This window comes from Ipomoea nil, unplaced genomic scaffold (assembly GCF_001879475.1).
Source record: "Ipomoea nil cultivar Tokyo-kokei standard unplaced genomic scaffold, Asagao_1.1 scaffold2280, whole genome shotgun sequence".
Classification (NCBI taxonomy): Eukaryota; Viridiplantae; Streptophyta; class Magnoliopsida; order Solanales; family Convolvulaceae; genus Ipomoea; species Ipomoea nil.
The window spans coordinates 411,750-433,568 of NW_017618708.1; the positions used below are offsets into that span (position 1 = coordinate 411,750).

General features: G+C 35.6%; 1 protein-coding gene across 1 annotated transcript; it reads right to left on the reverse strand.

Moving 5' to 3' along the window:
• Positions 1–1,509: 1,509 nt before the first annotated feature.
• Positions 1,510–2,535, reverse strand: LOC109150727 (disease resistance protein RPP13-like). Its single transcript, XM_019298711.1, has one exon. The coding sequence runs from the start codon at positions 2,443–2,445 to the stop codon at positions 1,510–1,512; it is 936 nt and encodes a 311-aa protein (XP_019154256.1). The 5' UTR covers positions 2,446–2,535.
• Positions 2,536–21,819: the final 19,284 nt, after the last annotated feature.

The following is a 21,819-nucleotide window of genomic DNA, read 5'->3' on the forward strand; positions in this document are numbered from 1 at the left end:
ATGGCTTGAAACCTGCAATTCGGGTGCGGCTCAGACCGAATGATGTGATAGATCTCCGAACAGCGATGCGTGTCGCTCGCGCGGCAGAACGAGAAATTGAATTTCTCTCAACAGGCCGGCTCCTTGGACGCAGTCTGCAAGACGAAAATACAGCGCTACAGATAATTCATTCACATAGTGGGTCTACTTGGTCTAACGGGCATGGGAAGAATTCCCAAACCAATTCTGTTTTGAATTATTCACAGCCCAAACCCATTCCAACCCAGTCTCAATTCTCTAGCAGCAATCAAACATCTTCCTTCTCCTCCCAAACGCAACCTGCGTTTCCTGCTATGCAGTCTTCAGTACGCAATTCCAGCACATCAACATCACGAGCTCCGGCACGACATTATTGTAACAAAGAGTATCTGGACATGCGCGCCAAAGGACTTTGTTTCCGTTGTCAGCAACCGTACAGTCCGCTTCATGTATGCCCGAATAAATCCTTGCAAACTCTAATTGCAGCAGAGGATGACGAGGACGAAACGAGCGACGAGCCTGGTGTAACTGACCAAATCGACACCGGACAATATAGGGCAGTCTTTCCAATCTAGCCTTGGGGACAAGGCTGTTTCTTTGGTGGGTGGCAATGATACGCACCCAAAATAAGAGATGGTTTACTCAGGAAAAAAAAGGAAGGATGCAAATCAGGCAAATCAGAATATACAAGGAAGGCTTAACTCAAGGGATTTGACAAAAATAAATAGAGGCATAATCATCTCAACAATCATCTCCTTTCTATAATTATTTATTTCCTAGCACTATAAATTAGAATCTCTAGATGAGAGTAAATCATCCAATAATCTTCCTTAGTCTTTAAGCTTTAGTAGCTAGGCAAGAGGCTAAAACTCTTGTGGGGCAAGAGCCTAAAACTCTTGTTGGGGAAAGTCTTGTGACTTCCTGTTTCTTTTCTTTAGTTTCTAGTCAATCAAAATACCTCTTTGTTCTTTTCTCTAACAGAAGCCCAATTTGTTGAATACCTCAAAGCTAAGTATCTTAAATGAATAAGATTTTCAAGCGCATATAGTACCCCATCTCCATGGGAAGATATACGCTCTATGTCTACTACTCTTAGTAGTTTGAAGTGTGAAAATAGACATTTCACGCTTACAGAGGGCATAAGAGTAAACACCATAAAGAGAGTGTAAGGAATGTGATTTGTCAAAGCACTTTGTCAAAGGAGGTATATACAACTCTGATTTAGCACTTATCCAACGGCAAGGGATTTTCTTCTTGTAAAATGGAAATTTTTCATCTCTAATGACATTCAAGAGATTTTCATGTTGAGCTTCTCTCAAACACAAATCGTGCAACATGTCATGTATTCTTATTGCCTTCATTTGCCCATTGTAGCTTTGTTTGCTAACAAAAACAAGACTTCTACCAACAAGATCTTGCAAGCACTCCATGCCCACTTCCTCGCTATTTCGATGGTCCTCTGCCCTCAAAAATCCCTCCGCCGCCCACAACCTAACCTAACTTCTTCACATGAATCTCATAGTCTTCGGGAAAAACTCCAAAATATAGAAAACAAGCTTTTAAGTGGTGTGGTAATTGGTTGTAACTCAAATATAGTATTTTGGAACATGCATAATTAGAATCACCAATTACATATCTACTCACATTTTCTACAACATTATTCCACTTCTCCACTGCCGCTTCTGTCTTGGAGAGAAGACTAGCTATTACAAAGATAGCTAGAGGTAATCCATTACATTTCTTCACTATGTTTCTACCAATTTGCTCAAACACTGAAAGAAATTCCGTTTGACCAAACACATTGCAGAAGAGATTCCAACTTTTATTGGCATCTAAGAAAGACATGTTAATGGTAGAGTTACCTGAACTTGCATATTCAGCCACCTCCCTAAGCCGAGAAGTCAATAGTGTACGGGTTCCGTTATTATCATTCGGAAAACATCTTTGCACACTATCCCAAGCAGTAGTGCTCCATATATCATCCATCACTATCAAATATCTCTGCTCCTTCAAGTGTTTACGCAGACTTTCTGCAAAGTTGTCATTTCTTTGTTCATGGAGTACATCATTTGATGTTGCATTAACACAATCAATAAGGCATTGGAGCATTTGTTCCACATTATACTCTTGAGATACAGTAACCCATGCTCGTTTGTCAAAATGAGAAGTAATTGATGAACCTTCATAGACTTTCCGAGCTAAAGTGGTCTTGCCAATTCCTCCCATGCCTACAATTGATGAAACTTGTAGCTGCTTCGCTGATTGTCGAGTGAGCTGATCCATTATCGTCTTAAACTCCTCGTCGCATCCAACCATTCTACCATCAAACTTTGAAGCACTTTTGGAAAATTTACTCACAGTAATATTTTGGCGTTCTGGATGAGGATGCGATGATGTTGAACCAAGGAGTAGTCCTCTTTGTTGCATCCAACCAAGGAGTGAAACGCCAGTGATTGATGAACCTTTTGCAAACCGGTGTTTACTTTTAATCTCAATCAACTTCTTCTTGATGTAATCAGTCTGTTTTACTGCTTGCTGGAAGATTCCATGAAGCCTGCAGAGGGTTCCACGAAGCCTGCATGCGGAGGCCAGCCTCCTCTATACTGCTTGATTGAAGATATATGCTACTCAATTCCATCTCAATCCTTTCTTCAGCTTCGAACGCTACATCTCTCATCTCTGCCTCTAAATCTTTCATCGCCGAATTATTATAGATGATCTCAGATTTCTCAAGAATATCTTGGAGGAAACCAAGATTTTCATGGAGAGAATTAAGTATCTCTTGGTTTTGTTGAAGAGGGAAGCGTGGTTGTGATTGCAAGAAGTGTAGATGGAGTGTTCCTTTAAGTGAAATTACAGCAGCATAAGCCATTTGCCTCTGTGTATGTGGTAAGTTGATCGATGATCAGATCAGAACTGACTAAGAAGAAATGAAAGATGTGATACAATCAGTTTAGACAGCAACTCTCTCGTCAACGCTAAAGTCTAAACAACCATCATTTTAAAATTATATTATTCTCAGATAATTTAATATCAAATATTTCTATCCCATGACGATTCTGTCCAATTATTTTAATTAAGATTACAAATAATTAAACTCTTTTGATTTATATTTATATTTTAGTTCATTTGGTGGTTATATACAATATTTAAATATAGTTATATGCAGGAGAAATATAATTACATTTCTTGTTATAGATCAGAGTTATACCCTGAGTGTTAGTACGAAAATATTTAAAGTAGTATAATTATGAAGATAATTATATTAGTTTAATACGGAGTATATTTGAGGCCTTAATTACGTGAAAGCTAAGGTGGTTAAAGAAATATGATTAACTCCCTATTTACATGGTGAAGACATGGGATTAACTCCCTATTTACAAGGTGAAGACATGGGATTAATTCACTATTTATATGGGATTAGTTTTCCTATTTTTAGGTGTTCAAGACCCTATAAATAGGTAACTGTGTAATGAAGAAAAATTGAAGTTTTCAAAACGGAAAAAATAGTAATATTATTCTGAAAGTGCTACAAGGTATTATTTGGAAGGCGCTGCAAGAAAACTTCAAAACAGGAAAGATTTGTGTACTATATGAGAAATCGGCTTTACTTTATATCATCAGTACGAGCTGTGTTAAAATCCAAGTTGGTTACAGTTTGTTTAATTGGTAGAATTAGTTCAAAATGTACTTGTAAACTTTTTCATAGAGTTGTTTTATGATGTTAATTCTTCTAAAGGCTAAACCCCAACCCTAAGGGCCCCCCACACTCCGACCCGACAGAGTATTTGGGAGGATGTAAATGTCACGCCCCACCTCTAGGACATGACCCGGCCGTATCGTTACATGAGGACTTGTAACAATACGTAGCCTAACCATACATACCTCTCGGAACCTTCATAATAACACTTGAATACATAATAATTCCACAACTAAAATGGCAAAATATAATCAACTAGTTCTTCTCAAAACTCATCAAATCCACTATTAAATATTTATAATCAAGAGTAGTGTGTCCAAAATGAATCACAAGCACCAAACCAAACACAATGGTTTACCAAAAATACAAAGGGTCAAAGAGAATAACTAAATAAATAAAAGTCTGTGATAAGCTCCAATACTAGGAGTAAGTCTCCTAATTTCAAGAGTCACCTTCAAGACCCCACCACTTGTGCTCGTGCTATTCACATGTCCTTAACTAATCTGAAACATTAGGAAAAATACAAATAATGAGCTAATGCCCAGTAAGTGGTACTCTTCTCACCCCGGATCAAGCAACCGTAACATAATACGCTAAGCTTTAGAGTAATAATTAGATGCAAATCTTGATCTTTAAACCTTATCGAAGTCATAATACTTTCATCATACTATACACAAGTTCCCAAAACAGAAAACTTTAGCTACATGGGCATCATCATTATTTCATAATACAATACTTTCAAAAGCACAAACCATTCCTTAACATATTACTCATTGGCAACCTACAACCACTATTATAACACGTGGCAAAGGCCATTCTCGGCATAATTGTTTAGAAAGACTCGACGATTCGGAATGAGTCAGGCTCGACGATTCAGAATGAGCCGGATGGAACGTTCCAATAAATAATAATTCAAAAGACTCGACGATTCAGAATGAGTCAAGCTCGACGATTCGGAATGAGCAATTAGGAATGTTCCAAACCGAACAAAACAAACAACAAAAGGTAGGTTGCCTCATGAGTTTGACCGAACATTCAAAATAGTTCATATAAACAAATAGCCCGATGTAGCAAAAATCATTTTCTTAAAAACCACATAACAAGTACATAGTCTATTGTACCAAGTTTTTCAAGTCACATATTTTCTCAAGATACATAATATTTCTAATTATTGATAATAAATTTATCAAACTAAGAAATATGCAAGGTATAAACCCTTACAAAAATGATAATTTTCTTAGTACATAACTCGATCTTTAAAAATCGTATAATACTTTATTACACTAAAATAGTTTCAAAAGAGTTGAACTAGCTTATTGGAAAGAACTTAAATTATTAAACATAAGGTCAAGGGTTCAAGTCCTACTTTAAATAAATAATCCATTTTGTAAGCATAATATATACAAAACAAACACATAGAATGCTGGCAATTGGAATCGAACCCACAACCATACACTTGCACAGCAACGCTGTAACCAATCCACCATCAATACACATAGTGATGACTTACGTCCAGAACATATACATCTTATTCCAGTCTAAAACACAGTCCGGGCTGACCCAAACACAAATTCAATCCCGAATACAGCATAACAATTTCAATCCAGGCTTCAGAATACATTGCTCAGTATTTTCAGACCCAAAAACATATCATAGCCCAAAATATTTTAAACTCATACTAACCCTAAAATGGGTATTCAAAATAGTAGAGATTTCAAAATAGGTTATACATGGGTTTCGCAAAATAAGGAGAGAAGAGTTAACCACTTACCTAAAAACATCGAAATCTTAGCTATTAAGCTCGCCCAAATACTCCTTGTCAAAATCCCTAATATTTTCAAACATTAATCTAATGGCTCAAATGATAAACCTAACTCAAAGAGTGAAATATGGAGGTCAAACTTACCTAGAATACTCCAATAGCTTGAGATCTAAGCTTGAAGAAGAAGGAGATCAAAGCTTCAATGTTTTCCTTCCCCTATCTCTCTCTAGCCAATATTTTCTTTTTCTTCTTTCAAATGAAATGTTCTTCCAAGATAAAAGGAATTCCTTAAGCTTTAAGGATAGAGAGGGGCAAGTTAGTAATTTACCCAATATCATCTTTTAATAAGTTTTGACTTGTTGACCTCATTTAATAACATAGATATATCTTTATTTCTAAAGTAGTGGGTATTACAATCTCCCCTCCTTAAAATAAGTTTCGTCCTCGAAACTTACATACCGTTAAACTTGAAGAGTTCAGGATATCTATCCTTCATATCATCTTCGTTTTCCCATGTTGCTTCTCTTTGGGTATGATTTGATCATTTCACTTTAACAAATGGGATTGCTCGGGACCTCAATACTTTGTTCCTTTCGGTCAATGATGCGAGGAGGCACTTCTTCATAAGTTAAGTCATCTCTGATTTGGAGTGGTTAATACTCCCCCACATCACTCGGACCTGCAATGTACCTTCGTAGCATTGATACATGGAATACATTATGAACTCCAACTAGTTATAGTGGTAGGGCTAGCTCATAAGCCAAACTACCAACTCTACTCAAAATCTCAATGGTCATAAGTAACGTGGACTTAATTTCCCTTTTCTCCAAACCCTATTACTTCTCGAGTTGGTGAAACCTTTAAATATACCAAATCTCCAGCTTTGAATTCTTATTCTTTTCTTTTCAACTCAGCCCAGCTTTTTTGTTTGTCTTGAGAGTCTTTAATTCTTTTCTTAATTAATTGAACCTTCTCAACTGTGAGTTGTACAAGTTCTGGCCCTAAGATTTTTCTTTCTCTAACTTCATCTCAATATAAAAGAGATCAACATTTCCTTCCATATAAAGCTTCAAAAGGTGTCATTCCTATATTCGATTGGTAGAAAATGTGCAACCTTATTGAGTCGATCCACAATAACCGAAATTGCATTTTCCCCGTGCTGACTGTTAGGTAATCCAATCGCAAAATCCATAGATATACGATCCCACATTGAGGTACCTCTACGGGTTTCAATAATCCTGCAGCTCTTTGGTGTTCAGCTTTGACTTATTGACATATCATGCATCTAGCCACCAAGTCGGCAATGCCCCGTTTCATACCACTCCACTAGAAATTATTTTTCATATCTCTATATATTTTGGTACTACCTGAATATATCGAGAAGTGAGACTGATGGGCCTCCTTTAAAATATCCTTCCTTATCTCAACATCATTTGAAATGCATAGTCAGGACTTGAAATATATAGATCCATCATCATGAACACTGAACTTCTTTGGGTCACCCGCTTGAATTTTTATTTTTTTTTTTCGAATCTTAATCAGCTCGGGATCTAAAACTTGGGCAACTTTAATGCGATCTAATAATGCCGATTTTGCAGTCATAGCGGCCAATATCCCTTGCTTATCTTGCGAAAAAAAACTCAACTTCTAAATCTTGCAAATCTTTCAACAATTGGGTTTGAGTGGTCACCACTGCCACATTAACCGTGGAAGACTTACGACTTAAAGCATCAACTTCCACGTTAGCTTTACGCGGATGATAATTAATAGAGAGGTCATAATCTTTTATTAGCTCTAACCATCGTCGTTGTCTCATATTTAATTCCTTTTGGGTAAAGAGGCACTTCAAACTCTATGGTCCGTAAATATTTGGCAAGATTCTCCATACAGGTACTGCCTCCAAATTTTTAAAGCAAATACCACAGCTGTTAGTTCTAAGTCATGAGTGGGGTAATTAACTTCATGGGGCTTGAATTGTCGAGAAGCATAGGCTACCACCTTATCATTTTGCATCAACACACATCCTAATCCTCTTCTTGATGCAACACTATAAATAACAAAACCACCTTCCCGGATGGTATGGCTAAGATAGGTGCACTAACTAATCTTTTCTTTAATTCTTAAAAGCACTTTCTCACACTCCTCATCACATTCAAACTTTATACCTTTCCGAGTTAATCGAGTCAATGTCATAGCTATTAATGAGAATTCCTTCACAAATCTCCCCGCTAAACCTAGAAAACTTATTACTTATGTAACATTAGTGGGTTTATGCCATTTGTGTTATTGCTTCAACCATACTTGGGTCTAAAGAAATCCTGTCTCTAGAAATTACATGACCAAGAAAAGACATCTCCTTAAGTCAAAATTCACATTTACTTAGCTTGGCATACAATTCCTTTTCCTTCAAGGTGTGCAAGAGGGTCCTCAGATGTTGAGCATGCTCTTCCCCACTCTTTGAATATACCAAAATTTCATCAATGAATACCACAACAAATTTGTCTAGAAGTAGCTTGAGGACCTTATTCATTAAATCCATAAGGAAAGCAGGAGCATTGGTTATCCCGAACAACATCACCAAAAATTCATAATGGCCATACCGGTCCTAAAAGTAGTCTTGGGTACATCACTAGCTTTAACCTTCCATTGATGGTACCCTAATCTCAAATCAATTTTTGAAAGGTATTTAACACCTTGAATTGGTCAAATAAATCATCTATGTGAGGTAGAGGATACTTGTTTTTGACAGTAACTTTATTCAATTTCCAATAGTCAATACACAATCGCAAGCTACCATCCTTTTTCTTCACAAATAACACTAGTGCACCCCAAAAAGATACACTAGGTCTAATAAATCTCATATCAAGCAATTCTTATAATTGCACCTTTTACTCACGTAGTTCAGATGTTTCCATGCGATAAGGACCCATTGAGATTGGAGTAGTTCTAGGAATAACCTCTATTTCAAACTCGATCAATTTCTCTATTTGGAGGTAATCTAGGTAAACGCTCTGGGAACACCTATGGAAATTCCTTAACAACTGGATATCATCTAACTTAACTTCTTTCTGGTGGGTATCCATTACATAAGTCAAGAAATCGCTACACCCTTTTCTCAATTCATTCTAAGCCTTCAATGCATAAATTACTTTCAATGGCACTTTTGACACCAACACCCCACTCCTAGGAAAGTGTCCCAGTAGTAAAGATAGATTGTTTAGGAATTTGAAATACACCTTTCTACAAGCACAATCAATGTAGGCATAATTTTTGGATAGCCAGTCCAATCCTAATATCACATCAAAATCTTGCATATCTAGCTGAATTAAATAAATTGACACATCACTCCCATTAATTTGTAGATGACAATCTTGAAACCAAATATCTGTCACCACCATCTTCCCCATACGGTTATTAACATACAAATGATCACTCAACTTCTTAGCTTGCAAATTTAAATTCTTTGCAAACTTCTTATTCCAGTCTAAAACACAGTCCGGGCTGACCCAAACACAAATTCAATCCCGAATACAGCATAACAATTTCAATCCAGGCTTCAGAATACATTGCTCAGTATTTTCAGACCCAAAAACATATCATAGCCCAAAATATTTTAAACTCATACTAACCCTAAAATGGGTATTCAAAATAGTAGAGATTTCAAAATAGGTTATACATGGGTTTCGCAAAACAAGGAGAGAAGAGTTAACCACTTACCTAAAAACATCGAAATCTTAGTTATTAAGCTCGCCCAAATACTCCTTGTCAAAATCCCTAATATTTTCAAACATTAATCTTATGGCTCAAATGATAAACCTAACTCAAAGAGTGAAATATGGAGGTCAAACTTACCTAGAATACTCCAATAGCTTGAGATCTAAGCTTGAAGAAGAAGGAGATCAAAGCTTCAATGTTTTCCTTCCCCTATCTCTCTCTAGCCAATATTTTCTTTTTCTTCTTTCAAATGAAATGTTCTTCCAAGATAAAAGGAATTCTTTAAGCTTTAAGGATAGAGTGGGGCAAGTTAGTAATTTACCCAATATCATCTTTTAATAAGTTTTGACTTGTTGACCTCATTTAATAACATAGATATATCTTTATTTCTAAAGTAGTGGGTATTACAGTAAATCATGGTAACTCAACTGAACATGAACCGCAGAGGCTAGACCGGTGCTCACTGCGCACAAGGAACCCCCCTCACTTTGAGAGGGAGCTCCCACACTGCCGCTGGTGAGACTGTTTTATGAGGTTAATGTTTAAATAGGTGGTAGACCTAGTTTTATAATTCATTGAACCTTGTAATTGTAAAACCGCGGGTTGATCTTGAGTGAAAAAGTTTTTGGGCGTCACCCCAGATTAGGAGGTGTTTTTCAACTGCGCTATCAAATTCAGCTATGTACTTATTTTGGTGCTTCATTTATTTCTTCATATTGTGTTATATATCTGCATTACATAATTTCAATTGGTGTCAAAGCAGTGTCGCTCAATTTGCTAGCGAGATCCTAGGGATACTCGAGTATTGTTTTGCAGAATCGAAGAGGGTGCCTCAGTTTCAAGACTGCCGTTATTGAAAGAAGAAAGCAATTGTGCTTATTGGAAGGCCAGGATGAAAGCCTTTATGAAATCCCTGGATGAAGAATGTTGGGATGTAGTTGAAAATGCTTGGACTCCACCCATGCATGATGATGGTCCAGAATGAAGAGAAGAAAAAACCCCTTAATCATTGGACACCAGATGAAAAGAAGAAATCACCAGCAAACAATAGGATTATGAATGTTATTCATAGTGCTCTTGGACCAGATCAATTTGAGTTGATTTCAGCTATAGATATTGCAAAAATTGCTTGGGATGCACTTATGACTCATTACGAAGGTACTTGGTCTGTCAAGGTCTCAAAATTGGAATTGCTCATGACCAAGTATGAAAGCCTAAGACTGGAAGAAACTAAGTCAGTCTCTGAGTTCAGTGCAAGGATAAAAAAAAACTTGACAAACAGTGCACGAAACTTGGGTAAACCATTTGAGGAAGAAAAATTGGTTCGCAAAGTTCTAAGATCATTGCCCTCGAGTCACCCATCCTGATAGACTGAAGGTGTTAGCTCTAGACGAATATTGACAAGATTGTGTTGCTACTACCAACGTTGTAGGTTTCAATAATGTGTAAATACAATCGGTGATGTTATGTTTTTTAAATGGCAAAATTGATATATATCTTGACAAAAAATATATTTTTCATACAAATGAATTAGGATATCAATTTATTATTATAAATAAGTTGCTAGAGAACGAGCACATTTGCATAATTTATAAAAATATTGAACAATGATAAAAAAAATCTCCAAAGTTTCAGCACCGCATACGTACATCTACACATTGACTATTAATTTGAGAAATTATTTTGCTGAAATTCAAGCATTATTGGTAACATAAAAACACATAAACGATCCAAACCATACCTTCAATTTCACTATATAATATTTTATGTTCTAATTTAAATAATTATATATTGATTCAAATATTCTTAATATATTACAACAAATCCATTTGTGCATCGCACGGACAAAAATATTAGTACTTGATAATGGTAATGAGTTTAAGAAGGATGAGTCTTTGTGTTTGGTAATAAATAGGAATTGAAATCAAAATAGTGTTATACTTCAAAGCACCGGTCCATAAAAGGCTTTTAACTGGCGATTGCATAATGGCTCTAAGTGAAATAATTGCAAGACCGAAGCATTATATTTTTAATTGCAAAATGGCAGCTTATATTGGCTTTTAATACTTTATATTGAAATTTAGGAATAAGGTCAAATAGACAATCCAACTACACATCAAAGTGTAATTAGGCTATCGAACTCAAAAAAGATGCAATTGGATCCCTGAACAACACAAAATTATGCAATTAGGTTCAAAATGGCCTGTATACCAGAAATGACAGTTACCAATTTTAAAAATAATTTTTAAATAAAATAATTAATTTTTAAAAATAAATATAAATTATAAATAAAATAATCAAATAAAATTATTTATTAAAAAAAAAAACTAGAATTTCCGGAGGCCAACTGTCTCCGGTAAGCTTAATCTCCATGGCTGGAGACAAAGAGCTTCGTCTCCATAGCAACATTGGAATTTACTTCCTTTTTTTTTTTTTTTTTTTTTTTTTCTTTACCAAAACCCTTGATGGAATTTTCCAAAGTTATCTATAGGAATAAGGGTCAAATAGGGCACTCAACTGTACACCAAACTGCAATTAGGTCATCGAACTCAAAACCAATGCAATTAAGTCCCTGAACAACAAAAACTCATGCAATTCAACCAAAAATGACTTGTTTACCTAGAAGTATGATGACGTGGCGGTTACCAATTTTAAAAATAATTTTTAAAAAATAATTTTAAATAATTAATTAAAAATTATTTTTAAAAATAAAATAAAATAAAAGAACGGCCAGAGATGAAGGGGACCTTTGCCGCTTTGTCTCCATGGCCAGGAGACGAAGGTCCGTCTCCGGATGGCTTCGTCTCCTGGCCATGGATATGAAGGGGCAAAGGTCCCCTTCGTTTACGGCCATGGAGACGAAGCTAGCCGGAGACGATTTGTCCCCAACACGTTCTTGTTTTTTTTTGTAATTAATTATTTTATTTAAAATAATTTTTAAAATTGCTAAATGCCACTTCAGGTAAACAGGTAATTTTAGGTTGAATTGCATGAATTTGTGTAGTTCAGAGACCTAAATGCATTGTTTTTTTAGTTTGATGGCCTAATTGCAGTTTGGTGTGCAGTTGGGTGGTCTATTTGACCCTTATTCCTAAAATTTATATGGCTTTCTGCAACTTGTAACACTAACTACGAGTAATATGGAATTAAATATTAGAGGAAGATAATGACAACTCAAATTTGTCCTCTGTTTTTTTTTCTTTGTTTTGTGTTTCTCGAAGTCAGCTCCAGCTTGATAAAAAATAGGAACAACTGATAAGAAATATTAAGTAGGGATGGTAGATTTGTAGATCAGCAGGTTCATGAATACAATTGAATTAGGGTGAGCTTGGAAATAGGAAAAATAATTTTTAGAAAATAATTAATTTTTGTTAAAAATATTTCATTTGTTTGTGTTTTGCAGAATGTTAAAAATCAGTCATTTTTATTTAATTAAAAGTAAAAATATTATATTTTAATTTTTCTGTTTGATTCGTTTTTTAAAAAACATGAACATAACTCTATTACAAAACTATTTCTTATAAATTAAAATATAATTTTTTTAATGATGATATTAATTACTCCTTTCATCCCATTTTATATGTCTGTTTAGGTTAACAAGGTTAGCAACATATTTGAAATCCTCAAATATGTTATAAATATTATACTTATTGTGGACATTATTGTCCATGTTGTAACAGCCATGTTGTAACTGATGTACTTATTCCTATTTAGTACATATTTATGCTTACCTTGTATATATATATATTGCCATAAGAATGGCTGTGGATGAATAAGAATAAGCTGCCTTCCCTCTTCATTCTCTGTCTAATTTAGTTTAACACGTTATCGGCACTTTGCTCTAAACAAAAAAAAAACTAGGTTCGGCCACGCCTTCGCAATTTCCGGCGCCGGCGGGCCTCAAACCGGCGATCGGCTCCGTCCACCTTCTTCGTCACGTCGAGGTGATCATGGAAGTGGGTCAGCCGCCTCCCAACTCGGTGGAACAAGAGCTGGATCGGGTGCGTAATATTCTGACCGATTTGCGCCGCCAAGGCGTGAACTTGTCTCCATCGGCGATCCGCTGTCTTCAGGGCGGCGATGGAGCCTTGGAGCCGTCCGGTGCTGTCTCTGATGTCCAGCAACATCATCGCCATCCTCAATCGATCGATCGACGGCCTCAGTAATCCAAGCTTCGTCAGTGATCGATTACAAGATCTACCACTGGAGAATGGGTTCCAAACCCGAAGGTGCCATATTAAGGAGGCATCAGCCCAGTTCGAAGCGCTAACTCTTAAACCAGACTGGAGAGAACAGATCAACCTTTCCCAATTGATCAACCAAATCTCTACCATTCTCACGTAGAGGAACATTGCCCACTGGCCGTCACTTCTCAAGCCCTTCGACCTCAACTCCAACGCGACAAGCGATCAGCGACGGTGACTGCACCCAAATCGAGGGCTACGTTTTCGATCGCGCTTAATCACCTGGGTAGTGTTGTTCTCAATTGGGTTCAAAAGCAGTTCCAATTTGGGCAATTTCCTTGGTCTACAACAATTATAATTCAAGGTAGCTGCTTCGATTTTCCGGCGGTGGCGATTTCTTCATTCCGATCAGCTGTTGCAAACTCTTGTTGGTAGCAAAATTAATCGATCCGGCATAATCAAACTTTCTTTCGGCATAGTTCTTGGACAGCAGCGATCTGGGCGGTGGAAATTACTTCCCGATTGGCATGGCAGCTTCAAATTAATTTTTTTTGTGGCAGCAATGTGTGGTGCGAATTATTTTTCAGCCGCAGCGTGTTGTTGGAAAGTTTTCTTGGCAGCAATGATTTTCTTGAAAGGCCCCGAAGGCGGAACAACCAAGGAATCATCAACTGGCCTTGTGATTAATCTCAAAGCTAAGTATTCTTATTTTCTAAGAAATATATTTATACTTTCATATAGTACAGTGATTGATCATATGATGCAAGTTAACGGGCAAAATTATTTATCTTAAAAATTGTTCCTTTGAACCTCCTTGCTCATACTACCAAATGGAAACGATGACAAGCTTGTTAATTTTTGGTCACTGATATGATCTTTGGTGATAAGCTGTGCACATTTTTTATTGGAGAAAGAAATTAGTGATGTTGCTATATATAAGCAAGAATTATATTGTTGTTTTGTGTGCTCTGCATACAAATTTGAAAATGGTGTATTTAACATATATAGAGAATTTTTGGAAAAGCAACATATTTCCAATAAGAAGCGAAGGCACTTCCAAATCTTCCCTGCTATTGCAACATCATTACTAACCTGGAGTTTTCATCAGATTGGCAATTTATCACTAATGTTGATCCAGCCTTCAAAATCTGAACACATGTCATGCTGGACTAGAGGCAGGAGTTGCACAGTCAAATGACAGGAATAAGATATTATTCATACTGTCACTGATCTCTGTGCCACACTAGGTGCTACGGAAAAGCAGTATAGACTGGGTTCTTGAAGGTATTTTTAACATAAACACTTATTACTTGTTTATGTTTAAGTGAACCCAATTATTGATCAATGATATTATGGTTGTTGCTGCCTAGTTCTAGTAGTATCACACCCCTATGTTGTTGGCTAATTTTTTTGCATGAAAAATTGCTCAGCTTTACTCATGTTGCTGTCAATTATTTGCTATAGGCCATATATATTAAGATTTATAAATCTTAATGGGAGCTTTGCCCAGATGGAAAATTAAAGCCACTGTTTTATATACTTATTATACGATAATCCTTGTATTATTGTCATGATCAACAAGTGGTTACAACATGAATTTTAAACATAGCATTGCCCAGAAAGCGAATTCATAGCTCTAGTTATATGATAATAGCACTATGACAAGTTATGTGACTAATGTCAAATTGATTTAATTCTGATTTGGAAGTCGATGATTATTTGTCCAAATTCATGCATATTGATGGTACTAGTCTTTATCATAAAATTATATGGCATGAGTCTTGAATCTTGAATATCTCAAATTTGAGTATCTGAACAAAATAATAGTGCATTTTTTCAATATAGTTTTGCCCAGAAGGTAAATCAAGAGCACTAATTTTATCTGTCACCCGTTATCTAGGCCCAAGCACTCGATTATAGATATTTGATCTAAAAGGATCTATAGACCCTAAATCAATCCCTGAAGGATATTTGGTGTATGTTATTTGGTGTATGCGGGTCTCATTGTCAATGGTCGTATTGTACTCTAGTAGTAGTATATGACAAAATTATGCTAAGTGTTTGGTCATTGGGCTATTTTTAATAAGGTCTGGAAGACCCTGAATTTGGATTGATCTTTAAAGTGACTAATGACTTATGAATGAAGTTTGGAACTTCTATTTCTAATGCTATGATACTCTCCGAAAGTAAAAATTGACTCACATCATGTTGGTTTGCCTGAAGCAAACAAGTTGTGTTTTTTTTACACATAGTAATCACTGCCTGAAAATTCTGACCGGCGCAGTTTGAAAATTAAATTCGTGAAAAATACTTCTTGAACTCCTTTTGGCATGGAATTTTTTTTTCTGGAAAACCTAGACTCGTGGTATTTGATGTCTATAAAAATATTTTGTTAAAAATATGTTTTGGTTATTCCAGAAAAAATTGTAAAGTTTTGGCAGTGTGCTGCCAATTATTTTTCTGCCTGGAGCAATGTTGAAAAAAATCTCGGGAAAAATACTTTTACACCTTGGATTGGCATGAAAATTTTTGTGTACGTTCTATACTTGATGAACTACATATATGTAAAATTTTGTGCCAAAATGTGTTATCATTTTCCCCCAAGAAAATTCTGAAATTCAGGTCACAATTCTGAAAATTTTTTGCCGTTTTCAGCTTGTATATCTTGCTATTTTGTGATGTTTTCATGCTTGTATGAAACTATGAGATAAAATGAGAGTTTGCTTGGAAAAGTACTGTTTTTGACTCCCAAAATAGGAATGAATGGGCCCGGCAGCAAACATGTGCTCATTATTCTTTGGCGAACGGTACTTCTCTCATTTTTCTAATTTATGAATTAATAAGAATATCTCTTGTCATGTCATGCCTTGTGTGTACCAAATATGATGTGCATGACTAAATTGAGTTTTTGGTGTCCAAGACATAAGGGACAAATATATCACATATTGCATGTGCTTCTCTTTAATTGACATCATTTAGCATATAATCTCTTGATTATGTTTATATAAGAGATTTTGTTATTTCTCTTGTTGGAAATTTATGATGTGCTATAGGCCATAGCTATTGAGATTTATCACCCAACTTATATGTGGGAAAGTAGCATGAATTCTCAATATGGTTAGGTTGCACCTGTCGTTGATAAACCTTAACTTGCATGTGGTAACAATTAAAGACTATGACATGTTTACAGTGCTAGTTTCTGCTATAGAAACTCTTTGACATGAGATTTGGGCATATATATTTAAATTTATAGCCCTCATTTTTTTTATATTTATTTGCCCAGAAGGTAGATTAAGGACTTTAATTCTCTAAGTCACCCTTTAGGATGGACCTTGACGATAAATTCATGACAAAAAATGGTCCACCTATCCCATCAATCCCCGAAGGATTGCTATGACGTTACTATTTGTCAAGTTCTTTTTACCCAAGTCTAACTCAATGCATATCACAAATCAATCCCTCAAGGATTGCTATACCCCCTTTTTCACCTAGTACGGTGGTTTCAGAAGTAACATTTCCCTATCTGCGTTATTTTATTTGCGCAGTCTATTTTATATCACCACCACAACGTACCTCTAAAAGGGCTATCAAAGAAACCCCCGTCTATTGATTAAATATCGAAAGCCCATGATAGGGGATCAATACATATAATTGGGTACGTTGACTGCATTCCTAATGAAGATTGTTTCTCGGCATTAGGGGGAGATAATATACTACTCCGTAGCTTTTTGGAATGCAAAGAAATTTCATAAGAATAAAAACATCTTCATTATTTAAATCCATGTACTAGTTAGATTGAACTGGGAGTTCAAAAGATAATCTATTTGCGATTTTAGCAAATAATCTGCTAAATACATCTATTGATCATAATGATTATAAAAGAAGTGACTAGGTCCTATATCCTTGGACCAAACATATCTATCGATACTCCTTGACACGAGAAGTGTAGGAGATCTATCGGTGAAAGAGATATGGATCATAATACTAGATCTAGTAAAGAAATATTGTCACTCTTGAAATAGCTTGAATAATTATGTCATGCAGACGTTCGTCCAGATGACGAAAAACCCTGGTAAGACTTATAGGTGCACCAAACAAACGTAATACTAGGGATGCGGAACGAATAGATCAAAATATCTTTGGGAAATGTTTAGAATCTGGTTGTTTTAGAAATTGCCATTACTTTTACAAATATGGGAGTTTTACAAAAAGTTTATAGTTGTCGACAACACAATTGCCATTACAAATTGCTCGTTATATAATCTGGATCCAGATTTAGGCACAGAAGTGCCATGACTACTTAATATATAAAGGAGCAATTAAGGCATAGCTCGACTCGCTAAAATGGAAAATTCTCTTTATAACAATACACCATTAAGCGTTAACTCTGAAGGTTACAAATGGGTGTGTGCATGAAAGAGAAGTAAGAATAACAAGGTGATAAGATATGAAGCGAGTCTGTAGCCTATGGGTCTACGCAGAGACCCTTAATTGATTTTAGTCAAATATACTCTCCCACGGTAAATGGCATTAAGTTCCGCTACATAATACAATTGGCAGAATAATAAATTCAGATATGCAGTTGAATTTATCTTGAGAAATCCCTGATGGATTCATAATTCTCGAAATGAGGATTTTTAAGTATTATTATGTGTCATTATTTACTCTTTAAAGGGTTGCGAATGGAGATAATATCCTCATTGAAGGAATAATATGTACCATTGTGTGCTCGATAAAGGGTTGATAATGAACTTATTATCTCAGTCAAGATTGATGGTGTAAACATCAATGAAATATATAAAGAATTCGATAATGTCAGTTCATGTTTAAAGACTGAGACTTTTGAAATAAAAGCTTGTGAAAGCTATAAGTATTATCTCGACTTGAAGATCGAGTTTTTCTTTGAAGATTTTTTTATATACACCAGTCAGCTTACATCTAAAATTGCTTTTCACATGTCTATATGCATATAAGTGTCATGTTTTTTATCAAACTAAAGGTTGCCTAATAATCTATTGAAGCAGATAAGGAACCTTTTTGGACTCGAAGTCCCTTACTTCATTATCGTTGGAGCACCATTATAGAAACAGAAGTTCCATAATCGCAACATATTTGCGATGAAATTGCTAGCAAAATCTAGTGCTCCCGCCTACAAATGAAGTACTTGAATAATGATTAACATATCCTCCGGTATCTTCGAGATACAAAGGCATGACATTTATGTAAGAAACCATGATACGGTTTTAATAAGCTACTTGGGTACTGGCTGTTTTGTTTGATCCCCGCAATGCCAAGTCCAAAACTGGTTATACAATGAATTTCCCTAAATGTTCAAAATGAGGACAATAACACTTGTGTTGCACAAATGTTATATGAGCTCTAGAAGAGCCATAAGATTATTGTACACTACTCTAGTGACAATCCAGAAGATTTGTCCAATTCATCTCTTCAAATTTTGAAATATATGTAGAACTTGAAGATTGTTATCTTCAGGGGGAGACGGGAAGTACATTTACTTGAATCAATCCGGAAGATTGAACGTAAAATCCTGAAGATTAAGTCATAAAAGACTAACAGTTGCGCACTATTAGCAACACAACGAGAAGTACATTTACTTGAATCAATCCGGAAGATTGAACGTAAAATCCTGAAGATTAAGTCATAAAAGACTAACAGTTGCTCACTATTTGCAACACATAAATATCATGTACTCGTTTCCTCACTAGTTTTCTCCCATTGGGTTTTCTAGTGTGGTTTTTAACGAGGCATGAGTATGATATAGTAATGACAATGGGGAAAAGTTACAAAATAATTGTTTAAATGGACAAACCCCAAAATCCTGAAGATTTATGCGTTTTGCGCCCTGAAGGCTTATAGTTGTACTCTTTTTCCCTTAACTAAGTTTTTCCCACAGGGTTTTCTTAAGTTAAGGTTTTTAATGAGGCGACCAATACAATATATGTTTTTACATATATCATGTACTCTTTTCTTCAACTAGGTTTTTTTCCCACGTGATTTTCCTAGTGAAGTTTTTAATGAGGCATGAATGTATGCTATCCGTATACCTTGTACTCTTTTCTTGTTTAGGTTTTTCCCACAGGGTTTTCCTAGCAAGTTTTTGACGAGACAAGATTGTGGTCAAATAATGTCCAAGGGGGAGTGTTATAAATATTATACTTATTGTGGACATTATTGTCCATGTTGTAACAGCCATGTTGTAACTGATGTACTTATTCCTATTTAGTACATATTTATGCTTACCTTGTATATATATATATTGCCATAAGAATGGTTGTGGATGAATAAGAATAAGCTGCCTTCCCTCTTCATTCTCTGTCTAATTTAGTTTAACAAAATATACATTTTACTATATAAATATCTAACAGATTGTCACGTAGATATTTTAAAAAATAAAAAGAAATGTTTTAATTTTTTTCCACGGAATCCCCAAATTGAAGCTTCAAGCTGTTCATATATTAATTAAATCCCCAAAACGAAGTTCGTAGCTGTTCATATAAATAAGAAGAGGAAGAAGAAGAAGAAGATTAACTAAAGCAGAATTAAGAAATCCCAGTCTCTCTTCACCTTATCACCACAAGCAGAAGATAGGTAAGCTTATCGATCTCCACATGCCGGTAATTGAAGAAAACAGATGGTGGCACCAACGGCAGTGTGGGAGCAACCTCTCAAAGTGAGGGGGGTTCCTTGTGCGCAGTGAGCACCGGTCTAGCCTCTGTGGTTCATGTTCAGTTGAGTTACCATGATTTACATCCTCCCAAATGTTCTGTCGGGTCGGGGTGTGGGGGCCCTTAGGGTTGGAGTTCAGCCTTTTTGAAGAAGAAAACAGATGGTGGCACCACTAATCAGACAATTTAGACAGCAATTCTCGTCAACGCTAAAGTCTAAACAACCATCATTCTAAAATTTGCGGGTAGTTGGTTAGTCTTTTTCCTTTTGTTTACTTTTTTTTTTCTTTGAAGGCTTATTGTGAAAAGAATCCAAACTTCACAATTATATATAAAAAAATTTATGTTTTGATAATTTAATACTCCGTATCAAATATTCGTATCCTATAACAATTATGCCCTATTATTTTAATTAAGGGTGCGTTTGGAAACCCGGAAAAATGACTTCCGGAAAATGTTTTTCAAGTTTTTAGTATTTGGCAAGAGGGGGGAAAATGAGATCAATAAAAAATGATGCATTAGTCAAAGGAAAATAGGTATGTTTTGTGGAAAAATGACTTCCCCTTTTTTTTTGGTAAAGTCATTTTCCAAGGGATGCACATGTCAAATTTTTCGGGCCTATAGTATTGTCATAGTGCGCCGAAGCCCGCGGGTTTGCCCGCCTTTGCCCCACGGTGGGGCGGGTTAGGGTCATGAAAAATAGGCGTGCGGAAATGCGAATCTAACGGAACGGGACGGAATAGACCCGTAGCCCGCGGCCCGTGCAAATAAAAAGAATATTGAATATACATATGTTACACTGTAACATATGCTACACTGTAACATATGTAACAGTTACACAGCAAGGCAGTACGCTGCCTTGTTGTGTAACATTATATATATATATATATATATATATATATATATATATATATATATATATATATATATATATATATATATATATCTACTATCTACTATACTAATAAGAGCCCAAGAGAGTTAGGCCTATAATGGGTAGAAAAAATGGCGGTCACAGATTTTAATCAAATGAATGGCTCAGATTGATTAAAAGATTGATCAGATTTAAATTTTACACTAAAATTTTCTAAAATACCCTCACACCGTTACTAATTCCGTTAAAATTTTAAGAATTGCCGTTAGTTCACCGTTAACTTACTCATTGATTTCAATAAAAAAAAGTCTTAGGTTCGAACCTCATCCCAATCAAAGTTGGCATAATTAGTACTCTATTTTACTCTTATTAAATTATTATTATATAAATAATAATTTAGTAGTTACAACAAAAAATAATACATATGCATTTGTTTATAATGTATGTATTATAATGTATTTGTTTTTGTGTTTGGTTATTGGATTTTTTTAACTTAGCGTGAGCATGACTTTTAATCGTATTTCCATTTTCATTTTATCTTAGGGGTCTAATGTTTTGATTTATTTTGTTCCGAGATGCAATTTGTTTCATCGTGGATGTGTTGATACTTGTTTGTGCGTAGATGTATGTAGGCATGTGCATTTCACCGTGGCCCAGGTTTTTTTAGCATGGTATACCTAAATATTATTTGGTTGTCGGCTTCCATAGTCGCGATTAGCCATTTTCTGTGTGTGCGTAACATGGCGTGTGCAAAGTAATAGGACCAAATATTCGATGTGTAGCTCTGTATAGGCGTGTGCATTTTGTGTACCAAAATGAATTAACGGAAGTTGCAAACCTCTTTACCCTACAATTTCCACTCACCATACCATGGTAACATT